This window comes from Bos grunniens, chromosome 20, assembly GCF_055505025.1.
Source record: "Bos grunniens cultivar Pamir isolate PY7600 chromosome 20, Bosgru_T2T1.0, whole genome shotgun sequence".
Taxonomy (NCBI): domain Eukaryota; kingdom Metazoa; phylum Chordata; class Mammalia; order Artiodactyla; family Bovidae; genus Bos; species Bos grunniens.
In genome coordinates, this window is record NC_141184.1 from 8,026,080 (window position 1) to 8,048,233 (window position 22,154).

A 22,154-nucleotide genomic window follows, 5' to 3' on the forward strand; every position below is an offset into this window, starting at 1 on the left:
CTGCAATGCAGGCAGATTCTTTATCAATTTAGTTATGAGGGAAGCCTACAGAGAGTAAAGTAAGTTAGAAAGAGAAGCACCAATACTGTATATTAACATATATATATGGAATTTAGAAAGATGGTAATGACTATCCTATATGCAAGGCAGCAAGAGACACAGATGTAAAGAACAGACTTTTGGACTCTGTGGGAGAAGGCGAGGGTGGGATGACTCGAGAGAATAGCACTGAAATATGTATATTACCATATGCAAAACAGACGACCAATGCATGAAGTAGGGCACTCAAAGCTGGTGCTCTGGGACAACCCAGTGGGATGGGGTGGGGAGGGAGGGAGGTGGGGTGTTCAGGGGACATATGTGCACCTATGGCTGATTCATATTGATGTGCAGCAAAAACCATCACAATATTATAAAGTAATTATCCCCCAATTAAAATAAATTAATTAAATAAAAATAATGAAAATTTAAACAATTAAAAAGTAAAATAAGACAAAGAGACAAACCATTCAATCCTAAAGAAAATCAACCCTGAATATTTATTGGAAGGACTGATGCTGAAACTGAAACTCCCAAACTTTGGCTGCCTGATGCAAAGAGCTGACTCACTGGAAAAGACACTTATGCTGGGAAAGGTTGAGGGCAAGAGAAGAAGGGGACAGCAGAGAATGAAATGGTTAGATCACATTGCTGATTCAATGGACATAAATTTGAGAAAACTCCTGGAGACAGTGAAGGACAGGGAGCCTGGCATAGTGTAGTCATGGGGCTGCAAAGAGTCAGACATGACTTAACGACTGAACAACAATAAGATATAATTTAGGCACAGTAACATTTAGCATTTTAAATTCAATGACCTTTAACAAATGTATAAAGTCTATCACCACTGCCTCAATTGTGACATAAAATATTTCTCATGAAATATTTGCAGTAAATTCTTTCCCGTGCCCTCCATTCCATTCCTTTAATGGAAACAGAATTTAGTTTATCTGACTTTTCTTAAGTGAACTTGAATAGACTGCTTATCTTCAAAGAATTTACCCATTTCATCTAAACTGTCAAACTCATTGCTATTGCGCTTTTTAAACTGTAGGTTCAGTACTGATATCTCCTCATTCATTCTTAATATTAATGAACATATCTCTCTCTTGTTCCTATCAATCTAGTTAGAGGCTTATTGACATTATTGGTGTTGTTAAAGAACTAAGTTTTAATTTCATTGATCTTCATTATTTTTTTATTTTCACTCATAATGATTTATACTCATCTCCATTTTCTTCTTTCTTCTGTTTACTATAAGTTTAATTTTATTTTTTGTAGACTTTATCCATCCCTTATATAAGCAAATAATGATCTAAATCTCCCTCTACCAAGCTCTGCTTTAATCATATACAATAAATTTGGGTAAGTTGGGCTTTTATTGCCATATTTCAGAATTCCCCTTTGATTTTCTATCTGATCTATGAGCCATTTAGAAATATATTGCTTAAATTCCAACATAATTTTCTATATACCATTCTGTTACTGATTTTTAGTTTGACTCTGATGTGCTCCCTGATTACACAGCCATGATTTCAATCCTTTTTAATATATTGAGACTTACTTTATGCTGATCTATGTTTGGATTCTCCATCACCGTGCTAAGTCTTGGAAACTACTTTCAGCGAGCTGAGGCAATCATAGGACCCATCTCGTTTATTTACTTTCCCTAAGAAATAATCCTACTCCATCCTCTGCCTGTTGTCCACTGTCTGAAAACTGTACTTGTTAACATTCTGTCTGGTTTTCTTGTTTAAATCATGAAGGTAAATCAAATCCCTTTTTCTCATCATGACCAGATAGTAAAGTCCCCTATATCATTTTTCAACTTAAAAATCATGTTTACCAAATCTTGGTCAAATAAGAAGCATAGAAGACAGAAGCTCTCTGCTGATTCATATACAATTTTCAAAATTAGTATTAGTTATTATGGTTAAAAACTCTATCTTGAAAGAATTCAAACATTCATATATTTTTCATTGGTTTGCATTTATAGTCCCCAAAATGTTGTTACGTATTTATTCCTTGGATTAATTGATTAATTAATACATGGATTTATCAGCTAAGATATTTTCCCCCACTATGAAATGGAAAGTGTATGGTTTCCATGCTTAAGCTTTTCTTTTGTAAATATGCTTTTTTAAAGTAGGGCTGACTCTTTGGAAGTAAGAAATAAAAGCATTCAGGTGAGTCCTAACTTTAAATGAATCATGCTTTATTTTAGTCTATTATTTTAATTCAGAAAATGTTTGAATCTGGGTGGAACTATCCACACAACGATTTGAAATTTTCCCTGTAACTCCCAAATTATAACTTCTCAACATACTTTTGCATTATACAGTGAGAAACATTAAAATCCAGATAAAATTCATAAAGACTAAATATTCAGATTTGTTGTCCCTTCCTCACTGCTAGTTCCCAAATTGCTATGCTTTGTTGAATCTTCAAAAATTGCTCCCCAGAACTCCAAACTTTTATATGCAACTGACTACTTGACATTTTCATTTGGATGCTAAACAATCATCTCACACTTCAAATGTCCAAAATTGAGCCTCTGAAACTCCTTCCAAGGGTGACACTCTTTTAAAATCTTTCCCATGTTAGTAAATACCACTTTCACCCTGCCCAACTGCCCAAGCCAAAAACTCAAGAGTCACGCTTGTCTTTCTCTTTCTCTCATATATACAACTTAAAAGGAAACACTTTGGACATGACAGCCAAACACACTCTAGCCAGAATGTGGCCACCACTCCCTGGGGACTGCTGCCAACACTTTCATCCAAGCTACCACCATCCCCAGCCTGGATCACCCTCCAGCTCCCAAAATGCTCCCTCTGTCCTGCCCCACGCACTCACTTGCAATGCAGTCTGTCCTCAGCACAGCAGCCAGGGTGACACTTTAAGTCATATTTGGTCCTTACTACCCCATTCCTCTGCTTAATACCTTCCAGTGGCTCCTCGTGCCTGCATGTGTGCTAAGTCACTTCAGTCGTGTCTGACTCTTTGTGACCCCATGGACTGTCGCCCACCAGGCTCCTCTGTTCATGGGATTCTCCAGGCAAGAATACTGGAGTGGGTTGCTGTGCGCTCCTCCAGGAGATCTTCCTGACCCAGAGATCTAACCAGAGTCTCTTACGTCCCCGGCATTGGCAGGTGGGTTCTTTACCACTAGCGCTACCTGGGAAGCCCGACTCCTCACTTCACTCAAAATAAAGGTCGAACTCTTAAAGGCCCTACAGGACCTTTTCCCCCCATTATCCTTCTAATCTCATCTCCATCCCTCCTTCCATTCTAGTCACACTGGCCTCCCTGCTCTTAGTCACACCTGCCAAGTACCCTCCCACCCCAGGGCCTGTGACTTTCTTCTTCCCTCTGCTGGAACAATCTCCTCCATTATCCCTGTCACTTGCTCCCTACCTTTAAGTCTTGACTCAACAGGTTATTCTATACAAGCCACAGTCAATAGGAAGACAGAAACCACCCTAGGTAGCTCAGACAACACCTAATATAGAGAGTTGGTTGTACAGATATTGGAAGATAAGGTACAAGAATGAAGGATGCAGCCTGGGAGAGCCAAGAGAAAGAATGCATGACTCAGAGATGAGCAGCTGCTTGCAAGCTGGGCTGGACCCACACGCCTATTTCTGCTGCTGTGCCCTTCTCCAGCAGCTGTGACTCAAGCTGTGGCCGCCTGCTCCCTGGCTGAGGACTCAGAATCACTCCAGTCCTCCTCGTCCCCATCACACATTCTAACAGGAACCCGGCTGAGTCAGGAGCCCGAGGAATTTCACTGACTCCCTCATCAGTTGTACAAGGTGAAATTTAAGGGGCAGGTATGGGGCTGGAGCCAACAGGTAAATTCCAGGCACACCTGGTTACCCTAGTGTAAATTGCAAGATCTACTTAACCCATTCCCTACTTTATGTTTTTACTCAGCCCATAGTACTACACAGACCGGTTTATAGTGTGTGTGTGTGTGTGTGTGTGTGTATGTTAGTCATTCAGTCCTGTCCGACTCTTTGCAACCCCATGGAGTGTACCCTGCCAGGCTCCTCTGTCCATGGGATTCTCCAGGCAAGAATACTGGAGTGGGTTGCTATTCCCTTCTTCAGGGGATCTTCCCAGGGGACCCAGGGATCAAACTTGGGTCTCCCGAGTTACAGATTCTTTACCATATGAACCAGCAGGTCTATATTGTATCATCTTATTATTGTCTGTCTCCCCTAACATAATGTAAACTCTGAGATTTCCACCATTCTGTTTACTGGGGAAACCTCATGGTGGAAACATGTCTAGCACATCATATGCACTCAGTAAAGACTGATTGCATAATTCATAAACTGGACCTCTGCTTTTATCTTCAAACAAGCAGAAGCTAAAGCACTCTGTGTGATGAGGCGAGGGGACCCAGGGCACAAAAATACAAATGAGGATGACAGTCGTTAATCACGTTCTGAGAGCTGCCAGGAGCCCTCTGCCAGCCCAGGCATTCAGTGCATCAGGGTCTCGTTTCACTGATTTTATTTAATAGGGTGTGCAGTCTGCCTAACACAAAGGCCAGAGGGGCTTTCAAGGCGGGAATGGTCAGAGAGTATTAGGACAACGTTGCCATCTTGCAGACTGGAGGGATCTATCCCCTTGGGCGTGTTAGCATACATTGTCACCTGCTGCTGATTAGAGCAGGTGGACACTGAAACATCTGACGCATGTGCTTAGGTTTTCTGAAGTCCATCCCTGACTCACAGGCTGGAAGTGGAAACGTAAAAGAGAAATTAAAAAATAACTCCGCTGGTAGGAAAAGAGACACAGATGTAGGGAATGGACGTCTGCACATGGGGCGGGGCTGGGATGAAGGGAGATTGGGATTGACCTCTGTGCGCTGCTATGTGTAAGATAGCTAGCTAGTGGGAACCTGCTATATAGCACAAGGAGTGCCGCCTGGGGCTTTGTGGTGACCTAGAGGACCGAGACGGGGTGGAGAGGAGGTCCAAGAGGGAGGGGTTATATGTGTACATACAGCTGACGCACTTCATTGAACAACAGAGATAAACACAACATCGTAAAGCAACTATATCGCAATTAAAAACAAACAAACAAACTCCTCTTTAAAAAGCTTCAGGAAAATAAAAGTTTAAGATGCTGATTAGGTTAGTACACAAACTAAATAAGATTTGGAAACCTTGGTGTAGTCTTTATTATATGAATACAGAAAAATTTCAGCACTGTTGTCTGCAGAAGTAGGCAGAATCTGGGTCTCCTCAAACGTGAGCATGGATGCTTACTTTGCCTTGATATTAGAAGATGACAGGGAGTTATAAATCCAAGAAAAATATTGCTTAATTAAACATTTGTCCACTCTACATTTAATCTCCAACTGTTTTTCATAGGTAAAATAAGGATAAGATTTTTATCTACCTTCACTGTGAGAAATGGATCAATTGCCCACTTAAGGCTTAGAAAGCCTATAACATGCTTGAACAAAAATAAAATAAAACATAATCTTTGAGGCTAAACGAAATGACTATTTTAAATTAGAGTCCTGATAATAACTTCACAAAATCTTATCCCCAAATTTAATGCAATCCCACTGAACAACTTAACTTATAAAGTTTTACATTTGCAATCTTAGAGTAATAAAAACTATTTCCCCACTAAGAAAAATCAATCAAAAATTGGTTATCTCAAGATAAAATATAGATGTCTTACACATTATTTCATTAGTGGCCCTAGAACACAAAAGTAATACAAAAGTTATTGATCATTCTCAAAACTCAAATTATTTTCATCAGAACTTAATCACTGTTTATAAAAAAACATATAACAGAGACCCTCAAAAGCTTTCATCAGTCAAAGATCAATAACAGTATGAAAGTAGAAGCTAGGTATTGGAGCAATTTCACCCAAAGAATAATGCAGAATGGTTTTATAATGACTGCATTTTCTAACACCTCTATGCACTCATGAATGATCATTACATACCTAAGTTATAGAGTTGAAAAGCGACATTTTTTAATATTCCATTTTTTCAGAGAGCAAACTAACAACACACTTTAGAGTAAAAAAATGTATTAGCAAATGCAGTTCTTAAATGTGTAAAACCCTGAATAGTCATTGGAAGGATGATGCTGAAGCTGGAGCTCCCATACTTTGGCCACCTGATGAGAAGAGTCAACTTATTAGAAAAGACGCTGATGCTGGGAAAGGTTGACAGCAGGAGGAGAAGGGAACAGCAGAAGATGAGATGGTTGAATGACATCACCAACTCAGCGGGCATGAATTTGAGCAAACTCCGGGAGACAGTGGACAGGGGTGCCTGAGGGTGTCCTGAGTCCACGGAGTCGCAGAGTTGGACAGGACTTAGCGACTGAACAGCAGCAATGCATAAAACAGGCAGTGCGTGTATACCTTAGTTGCTTCACTTGCAAATAGGTTCAAATATTTTCTCCATGTGACTTTGCGATTACACTATGAGAAACATTCAGTCATTTGCATGATAACACGAGTTAAATTATTGATAGGTCAAAGGACTTTTTATAATAGAGGTCTATAGGAAACATTTCTCCCCCATAAGTAAACTCAAAGGAGGATAACTCATAACCTGCTATGAAACTAAAGAGAATCACAATTGATTTATGTAAATTTTTATTTTCACAAACAAAAGCACTGAGTTCAAGACAATTTTCAATGCTAAGTGGTATCTTGCTATATTTTAATTAGATTCACATGAAAATATTAAAATGAATTTTATGCAATCTATTTTAATTAAAATAAATTTTCCCAATTCTTCCTTGGAGAAAGTGGGCCACTGTCATGCAATTATGCACAATTATAACTCATAAAGGTCAAATGGCAAGTATAAGACTAGGAGAACAGGGAGAAATACTGGAGGCAATTTTAATCAAGGTTTACATGCTTAAAGACTCTGAAATCTGACAGGGACTCTGGAAATTACCTGCAACGGCCCCTTGTGTGGTAATGAGCATCCTAGATCCTAAGAGAAGAGATAGAATCCAGCCAGGATCATGAAACTGTATGCCTGTCTGGGGCATTAGACACCAGACAGCCAAAACCCAGAGAGAAAAAGGAGCCTCGTGGAAAATGTCTATGGTCCTGGGATGTTCATGAGGCCGAGAGATAGGTATGGAGTCCTGAGACAGGTATGGAGCCATCATACATGGCAAAAACATGGATGAACCTAGAGATGATCAAACTAAGCAAAGTAAGTCAGAAAGAGAAAGACAAATGCCATATGATACCACTTATACGTAGAATCTAAAATACAACACAAATGAACATTTATTGATGAAACGGAAACAGACTCACAGAGAACAGACACTGCAGTTCCCAAGGGGGCAGGGAGGGGAGGGATTGGACAAGTTGGGAATTTGGGGGTAGCAGATGTCAACTCGGAGAAGGCAATGGCACCCCATTCTAGTACTCTTGCCTGGAAAATCCATGGACAGAGGAGCCTGGCAGGCTGCTGTCCATGGGGTCGCCAAGAGTCGGACATGACTGAGCAACTTCACTTTCACTTTTTACTTTCATGCATTGGAGAAGGAAATGGCAACCCACTCCAGTGTTCTTGCCTGGAGAATCCCAGGGATGGGGGAGCCTGGTGGGCTGCCATCTATGGGGTCGCACAGAGTCAGACATGACTGAAACGACTTAGCAGCAGCAGCAGCAGCAGCAGATGTCAACTATCACATATAAAACGGATAAACAGCAAGGTACTGTAGAGCACAGGGAATTATATTCAACAGCCTGTAATAAACCATAATGGAAAAGAATATGAAGAGGAATGTATGTATATACGCATAACTGAAACACTCTGTGGTATAGCCAAAATTAACACAATCTTGTAAATCAACTACACTTCAAATAAAATTTTTAAAAAAATACTAAGTGCTGTCAGCTAAGACACTGAAGATAGGCCTCCAAATTAGTCATAACATTAAAGTTGCAAGTCCAAGTAAGCATGAGTCCAGCATGGCTCACTCCAGCGGGGGTTTTTCCCTGTGCATCCTGTGAAACTGCTCTAATTCCTATAACTGGCTCAGGCTCTCTAAACAGCCAGCCTGCTGGGTAAACTTTAATCAATAAACAAACAAAAGCAGAATGTGGCACTATCCCCTTAAGTGGACATTAAACATTTAAAACTCATTTGGAAGATGGTTATGAGACTCAGTAAGCATGCTGAGAAACATGTTGTCTTGAAGGGTCACTATTTTCCCCCTCTTTAGTGGAATAGATATTTAAGCAATCAACAAGGACGTAAGTGTGAAGCGTCTGTCGTGTGTCAGGGTGTTTTAGCAGCCACTGCATGATCGGGGTAAATATTCTAGACCATGCAGTCAAGGGAGCAACCGTGCAGACACAGCAAGCTGTTAGGGCTTCTTAAGCAATGAACTCCACAAGAGAAGAGGAGCCTGGAGTGGCAAATATTTTACCAAGATCCTGCCAGCATCTTCTGCTCAGCTAGGAAAATCGAATCAAGACATTGATGAAACGTGCTTAGCTGTAATGAAATGTTCCTGTAGACTCTTCTTGAGTAGAATCTCGTGCAAAATGACCCCAATGTATAAAACTAAATGGTGAAATTTGAAATATACCCCAAATATCAAGATCTTAAGTATCAAGGTGACCCAGTCCTGCCTTTATTGCTCTCTCATCCATGCTTTGTTATACTCTCTCAGACTGTTTGTAGAGAGCACAGAGAAGTGTTTAGGGGACATAGCTGTGGCCACCTGCTCAGCTATAAAAGGAGCCATTTCAAGGACCGACTGGGCTCTGAACAGTCATGGGGAATCTTCTGTGTCTGTTCTTGATCAACAGTCTTATCCTGTCTTAAGAACGGCACTTCCTTCCTAAAGCCCCATCCTCCTGGCCCAAGGCCTGCCTGCTCCTCCTCAGGGAAGATGGAGTCCTAGGCAACCCCCTCCTGCTGACTGCCCTGCATCCTGGGTCCCCCGGTCTCCCTCCCCTGGGCTCCCTGGGGGTTGGGTCTGCTTCCTGGGAGCTAATCCCTCACCTGTGCCCCGTATCCTGTCCCCTCCTACAGCCCTGGGGGCTCTGCCTAGTCAATTCCCTCCCCCTGTCTTTTCTCTCTTCCCCATCACCATTTAAAGAGGATTAAGTAATGCTCTCTTAAAAGCTATTCCCTATCCTCATGTCCCTGCCTACTTGAAACAATAATTCTCTATTTTTATATCTATTCCTTCAACTCACACACATCCCTCTGTTCATTACCATGTAGTTTCATCCCCATCACTGTTCTGAAGCTGCACTGATAAATGTCGTTTGCTAAAGGCTGAATATGTCCTGTAGGTGACACCACACATGACACCACCCTTATGGCAGAAAGCGAAGAGGAACTAAAGAGCCTCCTGATGAAAGTGAAAGAGGAGAGTGAAAAAGCTGGCTTAAAACTCAAGATTCAGAAAACTAAGAGCATAGCATCCGGTCCCATCACTTCATGGCAAATAGATGGGGAAACAATGGAAACAGTGACTGACTTTACTTTTTTTTTTTTTTGCTCCAAAATCACTGCAGATGGTGACTGCAACTATGAAATTAAAAGATGCTTGCTCCTTGGAAGAAAAGCTATGACCAACTTAGACAGCATATTAAAAAGCAGAGATATTATTTTGCCAACAAATGTCTGTCTAGTCAAAGCTATGATTATTCCAGTAGTCATATATGGATGTGAGAGTTGGACTATAAAGAAAGCTGAGCACCGAAGAACTGATGCTTTTGAACTGTGGTGTTGGAGAAGACTCTTGAGAGTCCCTTGGACTGCAAGGAGATCCAACCAGTCAATCCTCAAGGAAATCAGTCCTGAATATTCATAGGAAGGACTGATGCCGATGCTGATGCTGAAGCTGAAATTCCAATACTTTGGCCACCTGACGTGAAGAACTGACTCACTTGTAAAGACCCTGATGGGGGAAAGATTGAAGGCAGGAGGAGAAGGGGATGGCAGAGGATGAGGTGGTTGGATGGCATCACCAACTTGATGGATATGAGTTTGAGCAAGCTCTGGGAGTTGGTGATGGACAGGAAAGCCTCGTGTGCTGTAGTCCATGGGGTCAGAAAGAGTTGGACGTGCCTGAACAACTGAATTGAACTGAATATGTCCACCCAAAAGATATGCTGAAGTCGTAACCTCATGAATCTGTGATGATTATGATTTTATTTGGACATACAATCTTGATGTAATTAATTCAGATTTAGTCATGCTGGGTTAGGGTGGGCCCTAAATTCAACAGGGCTCCTATTTTTATAAAAAGAAGAGAAGACAAAAACATCTACACAGAGAAAATGCCATGTGACTACAGACTCAGAGACTGCAGTGATGAGTCCACAAGCCAAAGAACACAGGAGATTGCTGACAAGCACCAGAAGCTAGGATGTGGAAAAGAAGAAGTCTTCCCTGGAGCCTTCAAAGAGAGCACAGCTCTGCTGACATCTTGTTTTTGGACTTCCAGCCTCCAGAACTATAAGAGACCACGCTGTTGTTGTTTTAAATCATCTAGTTTATAGTATCTGGTTACAGCAACACTGGGAAATGAATACACCATTACTGACAGTTTCTAGGAGGGTAGCCATCTGTTCCAGTTTTCTGAAAATACAGTAGAGTTTTCAGTGCAGGTGCTAAGTCATTTCAGTCGTGTTCAACTCTTTATGATGCTATGGACCACAGCCCACCAGGCTCCTGTGTCCATGGGATTCTCCAGTCAAGAGTGGGTGGCCATGCCCTCCCCCAGCGGACCTTCCCGATGTCTCTAGGAGCTTTCAGCGCTACACCCCAAAAGAGCCTGGGGGAAATCAGGGTGAGTCTGTCACCCTACCTTCTGGCCCAGATACTCTGATGGCCACTTCCCTTTTGAAAAACCTCTCCTTCCCTGGTACCCATGACTCCAGCTCTCAGCTCGTTAATTCCATCTGATGGCAGTCAGGAACTCAGATTTCTCAACCTCATCTCACCATTTTAGACTTCCCTTCTTTACTCCATCTGGAATCAACAGCCAAGAACTTGGGGCTCGCGCTCCTGGTCCCTCCTTGAAAACATCAACAACCTCTTCTGCAGATTTCCAGAATCCACCCAGTTCTTCACATTCTGCTACACATCCCACAGCTCAGGCCCTCCTGCCCTCTTCATGGCTCCCTTTGGTCACAGCAGCAGCCCCAGGGTAGGCTCTTTCCACTGCCCGTTCTCCACCTTCCATGCTGAGCCTTTGCAAACAGAGGGGGCCTTCCAGAGATGCCTTCTGAGGCCCTACATTATTAAATCTTCCCTCTAAGTCTCATCTTCCTCCACCTCCTCTCCATGATCTAAACAGATTTCATGGCTCACTGGTCTTGTCACTTGCCAAAACCTACTGGGCTCCCTGCATGAGACTCGTAAACACATTCTCACAGTCATCTGGGACTCAGCTCTGGTCCTGCAGCATCCTAGAAAGCGTCCTCAGCCACTCCTCTGCTCAAGCACTCCTCTGCAGCCCAGGCTGCTGGTTCAGACAGCTTTTCCCTGGACTCCCACGCACATGGCAAAGACACCTCTGTGAGGACCCTTAATAGAACATTACACAACGGCCCTTTCGGTCTGTATTCCTTAAGACATTCTAAACCCTTAACAGGAACTGTGTTTTTTACCTCTGTCTCCTTGATATTTAGCACAGACTCCGGTACATAATAGGCACCTGAATATCCACTCCAAATGTTTTTTAATTGATTGATTAATTGGAGGATAATTGCTTTACAGTATGATGGTTTTTGCCATACAATAATGCGAATGAGTCATAATTATATATACGTATGTATGTGTAAATGCATATATCTACATGTGTATATGTAGATATCTACATATACACACACATATCCCACCCTTTTGAGCTTGCTTCACCCCTCCCATCCCACCCCTCTAGGTCATCACAAGACACCAGGCTGGGCTCCCTGTTATAATGCAGCTTACCACTACTTACCTATTTCACACATGAGTATACAGGGCTTCCCAGGTGGCACTAGTGGTAAAGAACCTGCCTCCCAATGCAGGAGATGGCAGGTTCAATCCCTGGGTCAGGAAGGTGCCCTGGAAGAGGGCATAGCAACCTGCTCTTGGTATCCCATGGACATAAGGGCCTGAGGCGGGGGGAGCACTCAGAGTCTGACACGGCTGAAGCAACTTAGCATGCGTGAAGAGTATATATGTCAATGTTGTTTCCTCAATTCTTCCTACCCTCTCTCCCCCACTGTGTCCACACGTCCTTTTAAAAATGCAGTTTGAAAGTATGCTGACTGCCACTGATGCACTATGCACGCACGTGTACTCAGTAGCTCAGTCACATCTGACTTATTGTGACCCTGTGGACTGTAGTCTCTGCTATGCTTCTCTGTCCGTGGAATTTTCCAGGCAGAATACTGGAGTGGATTGCCATTTCCTCCTCCAGGGGATCTTCCCGACCCAGGGACTGAAGCCATGTCTCTTGCGTTGGTAAGCAGGTTCTTTACCACTGAGCCACCTGGGAAGACTTTGATGAACTCTGGGGTTGTCCCAAAAGCCAAAGCCTAACAGTGTGCTCCACTGGAAAGGTTGGTAGGAAACAAACACTCATACCAAGAGCAAGGAGAATGTAAGATGGCACAACCCTCATGAAAGGGAATCAGGCAAGACCTAGCAAAACCACAGGTGCATTCACCCTTTGACCCAGCAATCCCAATTCCAGGCATCTCTACCAATAGCACACTTGCAAAAAGGAGGTACTGTGCATTGTAACACTATACATGATCACGTCCCCCAGTAAGGAGTTGTTGAATAGACTGGAGCTCATTCCATAGATGAGAGCCATGTGACTATGAGAAGTGACATAAATCCATGTTACTGAGGCATGGACTCCAGGGCATATCCTGATGTGAAAAAATGCTCGATAGAGAGAATTTTTTGTATACATGCTACTTTTTAAGAAAAGAGGGTATGAATATATTTGTACATGTATATGTGTGTGTGTGGAATTTTATTTATATTAAAAAAGAAACAAAAATCATAAACTCTAAGTAAAAGGTGAGCTAAAAGTAGAAAGGAGGAACAAGGTAAGGAAAACAGAGTGAAGTCAGTTTCTCCAAACACCCTCTTTAATTGGGCTTTAAAATATTACAGAATTATGTCAATTTTGAAAAATCTCAAAAACCAAAAGTGAAATTAACTATGTTTCGAGTTGATGGCCCAACCATACAAACTGAAATTCCTTCAACTTCAAAGCAGTAATTTTGCTTCAATTATCTAGTGCAATTCACACCCTGATGACTATAAAAGAAAAATCACACGAAAGGGTTTTCTGTAGTCAACAAGGACTAGAGTTGCACACAGCCATTATTCTGAAACAACTGAGTGTGTATTGCAGGAAAAGACAGAGGAATAATTACATTGACCTGCAGAGACAGGAGTCTGTGCACAGCAGAGAAAGACAGAGACATAGAGTGGAAGAGGTCCAGAAGAGATCCCTAGAGTCCTCAAGATGAACTAGAAGCATCCAGAACCAAAGTGTGCTATGGAGAACGCTTTCCTTAGCTCTGTACACTGACAAGACCTCTCTTTGGCCACTCCTATGCTCCAATCACATAAAAATGACTGCTTCTCAGGTCAATGGAAGGAAATGGATAAGAGGAGTGAAAGGCACCTTGTTATCCCAGAGAATAACGAAGCCATCAAAACCCACTTTTGTTGTCTCAGAAAAACTCAGGAGGCAACCTCAAGAGCGTACCCGCCCCTAAGCTTGAAATGTGATCATTGCACCATCTACAAGAATAAACGCTGCAATTAATTGAAATATATCAAATATTGAAATCCATATATTAAAAATAACTCTAAAAAAAGCAAACAGAACATTTTATTTGTCCCCTTTGGATAATGTTAGAGAACCAACTAATTGGACTGTATAAAAAATGGCACAGGAAAGAAAAATAAGCATCCACTCTGCCTTTCCTATGTCAGATGCACCCTTAGGAAATTCAAATAGTTAAGGAGTGAAAGTTACTTTATGTACAAGTAACTTAGCCATTAAGTGAAGGAAGAGTAGGAAAAGGTAAGACTCCTAGTTTTGCACCCATGAATGAGTCAGCAGATTTAGATGAATGAATGAATGACCATCAGTGACTGAGTATTTCGTAGCCCGGTGAAGGACAGGGCACCATCCATGACACAGTAGAGACAAAAAGCTGCATACCTGAATCCGAGTGGCCTCTCATCATCACTCCTAGTTTAGAGAAGAATTGGGGACAGAAGAACATCTCACTGACACCAATGGGAAGCACTGTGGAAACTCTCCAGGACAGTGAACCTAGGTTTCTTTAAAAATGAACGTGCAAGTGGAGCAACAAAAACAACACAACACAGCGAGAGATGAGGAGACTCGAGAGATACACCAACCAGCCGCAGTGTACGAACGGCATTCCATTCCTGCCTCAACACAACCGTTAACAAAGCAGGGAGCGAGCACTCCTGAGGCCATCAGGGGTCTCACAGCACTCCCGTGACGCTTGCTAGTTTTATGGCGTTGGTTTATGTTTGGGCTTTTGATTGTTCTGGTGTGATAACGGTAGTATGAATTCCTCATCTTTGATATTCAAGAACTGAACTGTCATGACAAAATTATATGATTTCTTGAATTCGTTTCAAAATAATTTGGTGAATGTGGGTGGAGCATGGGTGGGGATTTAAAAGAAAAAAGACGGGCCATGAATGAATAAATCCAAGGGTTGAGTGTTCCTTAGACTTTAGAACAGATTCTAATTTTGTATGTATTTCAAAATTTTTGTGATACAAAAGTTACAAAATAGTAAAAAATAAAAAACTAGTGGATGAATTATTAAAATACAATGTGTGATCACACTTGGCTTCATGATATAAGTGTGATTTCCTTGAAGACAGACACAAAGACTAGCTTACTTTTCATCTTGAATGCCGATAAGTGTGGAGGGGTAAAGAACTCTAAAAACTTTTGATGAATTAAGTAATAAAAGAACATGTACACATAGTAATCAGTTGACCCTGCAGATCTGTGGAGATATTTGAGACAGCAAAAGAATTCTGTCTGCCATGCAATGCCAGGTAAAGACAAAGGCATACGCTGTGTGAAAGGACTCGGGCTTTGTTGAGAAATGCTGAAGTGAAGAATTTTTTGTTTTGCTTGGTATGTTGTTATTTCTATGGGCAACATTTTTCTCCCCTGGTTCACATGCCTAGGGGGCTGACAGCACCTGTCAAGTAAATGTGGCCTCAACGATGGGATTTTCTATCTGTGATAATTCTGAGCTTGAATTCTTCTCAGTTTCAAAATACAAAATATTCGCGATGGGGGATTTCGTATTTTTGCTCTGATTTTAAACTAAAGTCACAGAATAACAGAGTGATAACTGCTGCTATCCTAAGCATGAGACTTGCACTTCAACGGTGCCTTTGCAATGCAAGCGTGCCTGACTCTCACCTTTATAGGAAATGACTGGGTGCTCTGCTCTCTGGCACAGAGACGCATCTGTCTCTAGCTGGGCGAGTCTCCACCACCCCAGGCTTGAGAACAGCCACGCGATGACGCAGGGTCCCTTCATGATGGGCAGGAGACCGTCAGCTCCGGGCACTTGTCTAACCAGAAGCTCGTGGTCCCGTCATGTGTGGAAAGTGCCTAAAACACACAGAAGAGAACAAGTTCATGAACATGGGCTCAGGTTTTCAGTAGTTGGCCTTTTGGTAAAGCCTCAGCACTCTAGTTAAAAAAAGAGAGAGACTTGGAGTACTTAGAAAAACATCCCTTTTTCTGGAAGATATTTCAGAAATGTGTGTATATATATATATATATGTGTGTGTATATATATGTATAAATACACACAGGCTTCCCGGGTGGTGCTAGTGGTAAAGAACCCACCTGTCAAAGCAGGAGACATAAGAGACACGGCTTCCATCCCTGGGTTGGGAAGATCCCCTGGAGAAGGAAATAGCAACCCACTCCAGTATTCTTGCCTGGAGAATCCCATGGACGGAGGTGCCTGGTGGGCTACAGTCCATGGAGTCACAGAGTTGGACACAACTGAAGCGACTTAGCATTTATATATATATATCTGAATCCAGACCTCTGTTCCTCCCAATGACTTTATGAGATAACCCATCCATTATAAAAGGGAAAATATTCATGCTTAAGCTCTGTCGAGTTGTCATTGTCAGCCCTGAACAATGCACTTTAAGACTTATGATCATCGTTTGGCTTTTCCCTTGGAACACCATTTTTACCTCCCTGTGCAGACACAGACCTGTATGTGGAAGCCCTCTGAATTCCTCCCCTTCCCTTTTCAAAATACAAAAGCCCCTATTAAATAGGGCCATGAGCATTGCCCTTTGCTAATAACCTGATTAACATCATGCCCCCAGCTCTTAAAACTCATCCACAGTGAGTGAGTTTATCCTTTGAAACTTACTGGTGACCTGGCTGCAAACTTTCTGGCTAGCGCTCAAGTGTGAATCAAATAAAACCTAAGCGGAGCACCTACTGGGTGAAATGAAATTACTGCGCTGGGAGCTGAGAGACTTTAAAGAGCATGCATAATTTAAAAGATTAATAAGCTTTAAAATAAGATAGGCTTATAAAAATAACGATAATCCAAGCTGTTGGAAAACCATAAAAAGAAGCTGGGGTGCTGTGAGAGTTAGGGGAGAGAGCACGCTGCTATTTAGGGGAATCAAGGATGGGCCCAAGGAGGACTTCATATTTGAGTTTAATTGTAGAGGATAAAGAGGATTTCAACAGACAGAGATTTCCGGAAGTAATCCAGAAGAGGATGAAAAGACGCACTGGATGGGGTAAGAGGAAGGATCAGGCTATACGTGCTGGGAACAGTTTACTATACTCGATCTGGACCCCAGAGGATGTAGAGGGGAGAAGGGAGAAGCAGCTTAGAGAGCAGGTGGGGTTAAGATTTGGAAGGTGAATGATACTAAGTTCTGAGGTCTCTATTTTCATAACAATAACCTACCACAGTATATTAACATTAGAAGTAATGTTAACAAGATCACTCTCTCCAGAGTGCACACAGGAAATTGGATAAAAAAGAACATAAAAGTGGAGAAGTTAAATTGAAGCTATGGCAATTGTCCAGAAGAGGAATAAGTGGATCTGTGATTTCAGGGGGCTTCAGTGTCAACAGAAATTAAGGCAAACCCAGTAAACACGCCATGTAATGGGTAAGGGAAAGTCCAGAAAATTAAAGATGTCATAGATTCTTCAACCTGCCTCCCACTGAAAGCCGGATCTGCGTCCCTTCCCTGCAACCCTGAATCTGGGTTGGCTCTCTGACTGCTCTGCTTGGCGGAATGTAATAGAAGTGATGACACCCCAGCTTCCAAGCTCTCACCCTTAAAGACTGGCAGTTTCCACTTCCTGTCTCTTTGATCACATCCTCTGGGGCGCTGAGACACGGGGTCAGAAGTTTAATGCCCCTGAAACCGCCAAGCCAGAGAGACCACATACAGGTCCTCCTAGCATCATCTCCCACATAGTCCGGGTTCCCGGTCAGCCCCACCAAGATGCCTGACACGTGAATGAAACCCACTGAGTGACTCCAGTAAGTATCCCAAGGGCACAGGCATCAGTTAGTGGAGCCTGGCCCAACTTCCTCATAAATGGCCATTGTTCCAATCTGTTAAATGTGGAGGAACAGAAAGCAAAAAGCACAGACGGACTCAAAGGATGTAAGTCCCTTTGAGGACAGTGAGGCCATTTTTTTTTCCAAATATGAAAAACAACAGAAGACGTTTTAGAGGAGGATATGATCATTTGGTTTGGTGCGTGTTGGGTTTAAGATGCTAAGAGAACATTTAAGGAAATGCAGCAGACTGTGGAAAATCCATGGCGGATGCTCAGAAAAGAAAAAAAAAAAAAGAATCAGAGACAGCATATAATATTTAGAATGGTTAAAATCATGGGTGTGGTTCAGACTCATGAAACATGAGACGGGGAAAAATTGGCTAAAGAGAAGTATTTATTTAGAAGTTGTTAAAGAAAAGTAACCACACAAAAATAACAGAAGAAACACAGAGCATCTCACAAATATAGCACCACGGGGGCCAAATTAAGCTGCTGGGAGGACAGATATAACACACTTTAAAACCTCATCAGCTGTACCCTGATGAGGCAGAGTGAAGACCGCTGGCTGTATTTAGTCAAAGAACAGTCAGTGGTCAATTTTGGAGTCAGTTTCAGAAAAACAGGAGACAGAATCCATGATGCAAGGAGCCAAGAAGGAAATGGATGAAGCAAAAGAGGGACAGGATATGTGTGGTACCTTGAATGTTAGGTGACCCCAGAAAATTCGATGAAGTCAGATAAGCACTAAGAGATCAAAGTTCTGAAAATTTTAGGATACAGAAAAAAATTATCATTAAGTATGTCTCCTTTTCTGAGGAGTGGGGAGTGGAGACGAGAATGCAGATTTTAGAGGGAGAGGTAGTATAAGACCCAGAAAAACAGGTGACAAAGGACTAAGGTTCCAGAAGAGGAGGTGCTTGTGAAAAAGAAGAAAAGGGTTTCATCTTTAAAAACAGGGTGTGTTCATGAATATATGGTAAGGGACTGTACAGTCCATGGGATTCTCCAGGCCAGAATACTGGAGTGAAGCCATTACCTTCTCCAGCCGATCTTCCCAACCCAGCGATTGAACCCAGATCTCCTGCACTGCAAGCGAATTCTTTACCAGCTGAGCCACAGGGGAAGCCAAAGAATACTGGAGTGGGTAGCCTGTCCCTTCTCCAGGGGATCTTCCAAACCCAGGGATCGAACCCAGGTCTCCCACATTGCAGGCAGATTCTTTACCAGTTAAGCCATCAGGGGAGCAAAAGAGGGTGGTTATGAAAGGAAGAAAGGGGCTTCATCTTTAAAAAGGGGGTGTGTTCATAAATATACAGTAAGATATCAAGATAGTGATGAGACAGAGATGATATCTCAATATATGAGATATAAAGATGGAGAAAGCATGAAGTGGAGGGTACGTCGTCTTTCACAGTCTCCACCTTCTGATTCCTGTTGACTCAATGTTCCCGGGGTTAGAAATGTGCAAATTAGACAGAGAAACAGATGAAGGGGCTGCAAATCATGAAGAGGCAAGAGAATGGTGTCCATGGGAGGGAGAGTCTGTGAGCAAGAAAGGTGGAGGAAGGAATGCAGAGAAAAACTGGGGTCCAGAGGCACCTCCATCCAGTGGGGCCATGGCCCCTGCCCAGAGACAGCACATTGTCACGGACAATGGAGTCCCAGTCACTGAGGAGTGGGGCACAGAGATGAGAATGTAGATTCAAGAAGGAGAGGTAGAATAAGACCCAGAAAAACAGAGGTGCCAAAGGATTATGGTTCCAGTAGAGAGGGTGGTTCCAAGAAGGCGATGGCACCCCACTCCAGTATTCTTGCCTGGAAAATCCCATGGACGGAGGAGCCTGGTGGGCTGCAGTCCATGGAGTCGCGAAGAGTCGGACATGACTGAGCGACTTCACTTTCACTTTTCACTTTCATGCATTGGAGAAGGAAATGGCAACCCACTCCGGTGTTCTTGCCTGGAGAATCCCAGGGACGGGGGATCCTGGTGGGCTGCCGTCTATGGGGTCGCACAGAGTCAGACTCAACTGAAGCGACTTAGCAGCAGCAGCAGCAGAAAAGGTGGTTATGAAAAGAATCAAAGGGATTATAAAATTAAAAGCATGGTTATAGTGGATTATAAAATTAAAAGTATGATTAATTTCACCCTTGGAAGTGGGGTCACAGTCTGCAAAACTGGAGACTCCTCTAGAATGCCAGCTTAGAGGTGAATACAGGGACCCACAGGGAATCCTGGGGTCCCTGTGACCTGAGGCTTATGACGTTTCACCAAATGACGTATCTTAATAGGAGTTTGGGATTAACACAAAGGCACTATTATATATAAAACAGATAATCAAAAAGGACCTGCTTACTGTACAGCACAGCAAACTCTACTCGATATTCTGTAATAACTTACATGGGAAAATAATCTGAAAAAGAATGAATGTATGTATATCTAGAAATAAATTACTGTGTTATGCACATGAAACTAACACAACATTATAAATCCATCCTTTGCTGTTGTTTGTTTAGTCACTAGGTTGTGTCAGACTCTTTTGCAACCCCACGGACTAGCCCTCCAGGCTCCTCTGTCCAAGGAATTCTCCAGGCAAGAATACTGGAGTGGGTTGCCATTTCCTTCTTCAGAGCATCTTTCCAACCAGGGATCGAACCCACGTCACCTGCATTGGCAGGCAGATTCTTTACCCAACTCTACTCCAATACAAAATAAGAAATTAAATTTTTAAAAAGAATAACACCTGTCAGAGGTGTTTGGGTGTAATTCTGTTCTGTTCAGAGCAAGGAGATGCAGAGCACCCTCACCAACCCTCTCGGGAAAGGTTGCAACTAGATTATCACTGCCCCACATCAAAAAAAAATGGTGATGATTAAAAAAATATATAGGAAAGCTAATGAAAGTAACACTGTAGCTCAACAAGCGCTAGCTGGCTTCGTGACAGGCAGGACAGCAAGCACTGACATCCACGCCCAGCACCCACCAGGCGCCCAGAGCTGTATTTCGGACACACCAACTCCCTCTGAACAGCATCCGTCACGGAGATGGATGGGAACACGGCCACCTCGACCTCTGAGACTGAGCTCACGTCCCCTTAAGGCTAAAAGCAAATTCTTTCTCTTGCAGATCGCTTTTCGTGTGTCAGATCCAAGGCAACCCAGAACCCACTCTGTTATGTGGAACAAGCCACACAGACAACCGCCAACTGTGACTGTCTCACGTTCACGACAGCCATGCATTCCTGTCTCAGTCCTGACGTCGCTGCCTCCTGAAGGAAAGGTGAAGAAAAATAACACAAATGCCTGATCCGTCCCCTCCCTGGGATTTTGGAAGTGATGATTAGAGAAGGAAATGCCGTGTCAAGTGAAAAGAGCAGCTAAAATGGGAGAGACCCGTGGTTTGATGGGGAGGAGATGAAATTACAGGTTTGCTGTGTTAGGCTAAGGGAAGCACATTTAATGAGAACAGGTGATTTTTAGAAGTTTATAATTTTCAGACTATAATATGTTACCTTTTTTTCCCTAAAATAAAGGCACTATAAACAGTCATCCTGGTAAGGTGCCAGGGAGGGACATGCAGAGTCGTCATTTAGATCAGGGTTTTCTGAGCATCCTACCATCAAAACTAACTCCTTGAATGGCCTTTTACTCTAAGTGGGCTCAGATATAAACATCAGGTCCTTCCATCCTGGACTTTTGCTTCTTAGTGGACTACCATGGGGTGGGGAGAAGCATCTTTATGTCAGCAAGTTCAGTGCTCCTTCTCGGACATATTGATGTTTAGATCCAGGCAGTTCTTTGTTCTGGGAGCTGTTCTGTGCATTTGGCACCACCCCAGCCTCTCTCTACCCACTACCACCCAGTAACCAGTAGCGTCCCACTCACTATCTGTGCCATTGAAAATTGCCTCCAGACTTTATCAAATTGTCCTGGTTGATAATCTCTGATTTGAATGTGTCAAAACACCTCTCCCTCTTTAGAAATAAAAGAATCTATCATCACTTGAAAGAGGCTCTGTGGGAGAGGGAGAGGGTGGGGAGATTTGGGAGAATGGCATTGAAACATGTATAATATCATGTATGAAACAAAAAAAAAAAGAAAGATTACTTCAAAATATGCTTATAAAATCATCCAAGTGAATTTGTATTGAATCATTTCCGGAAAATTTCAAGAAAAATGAAAGTCACTTTAAATATAACTATTTAGCTCCATTGGGGAAATACATGAGGAAAGAATTTTCAAAGGATCAATTTCAGGAAAAGTTGTTCGAATTCCATCCTATTATCTCTGGAAAATTAAAAGTATGTTTGGTGAGTTGATACTAAGCAAGTGATTTTGTCAATAGGAAGATTTATTACAGAGAGCCTGTTTGGGCTGTGCAATCAAATCATTTTCGTTGCAGCTTCTTCAAAATGCCTCAAGCCTTCTTTTCAGTTTCCTGATGCGGGAGGGAGGAGCCCTCTATAAGCTCGATCTAAAGAAGCAAAACTC

The 22,154-nt window shown here is 42.5% G+C and overlaps 1 protein-coding gene across 6 annotated transcripts in view; it reads right to left on the reverse strand.

Annotated features, from left to right (window-relative positions):
- Window positions 1–22,154, reverse strand: part of SEMA5A (semaphorin 5A) — a 567,470-nt gene that overhangs the window by 351,177 nt on the left and 194,139 nt on the right. For all 6 annotated transcript variants that reach the window (XM_086361189.1, XM_086361183.1, XM_086361185.1 and 3 more), the window contains one exon: window positions 15,519–15,713. Coding sequence is in view for 5 of the 6 variants with exons in the window: in XM_086361183.1 (XP_086217309.1) it covers window positions 15,519–15,639 (121 nt within the window). In the remaining variant the exon portion in view is untranslated. The remainder of the gene's footprint in view (window positions 1–15,518; window positions 15,714–22,154) is intronic.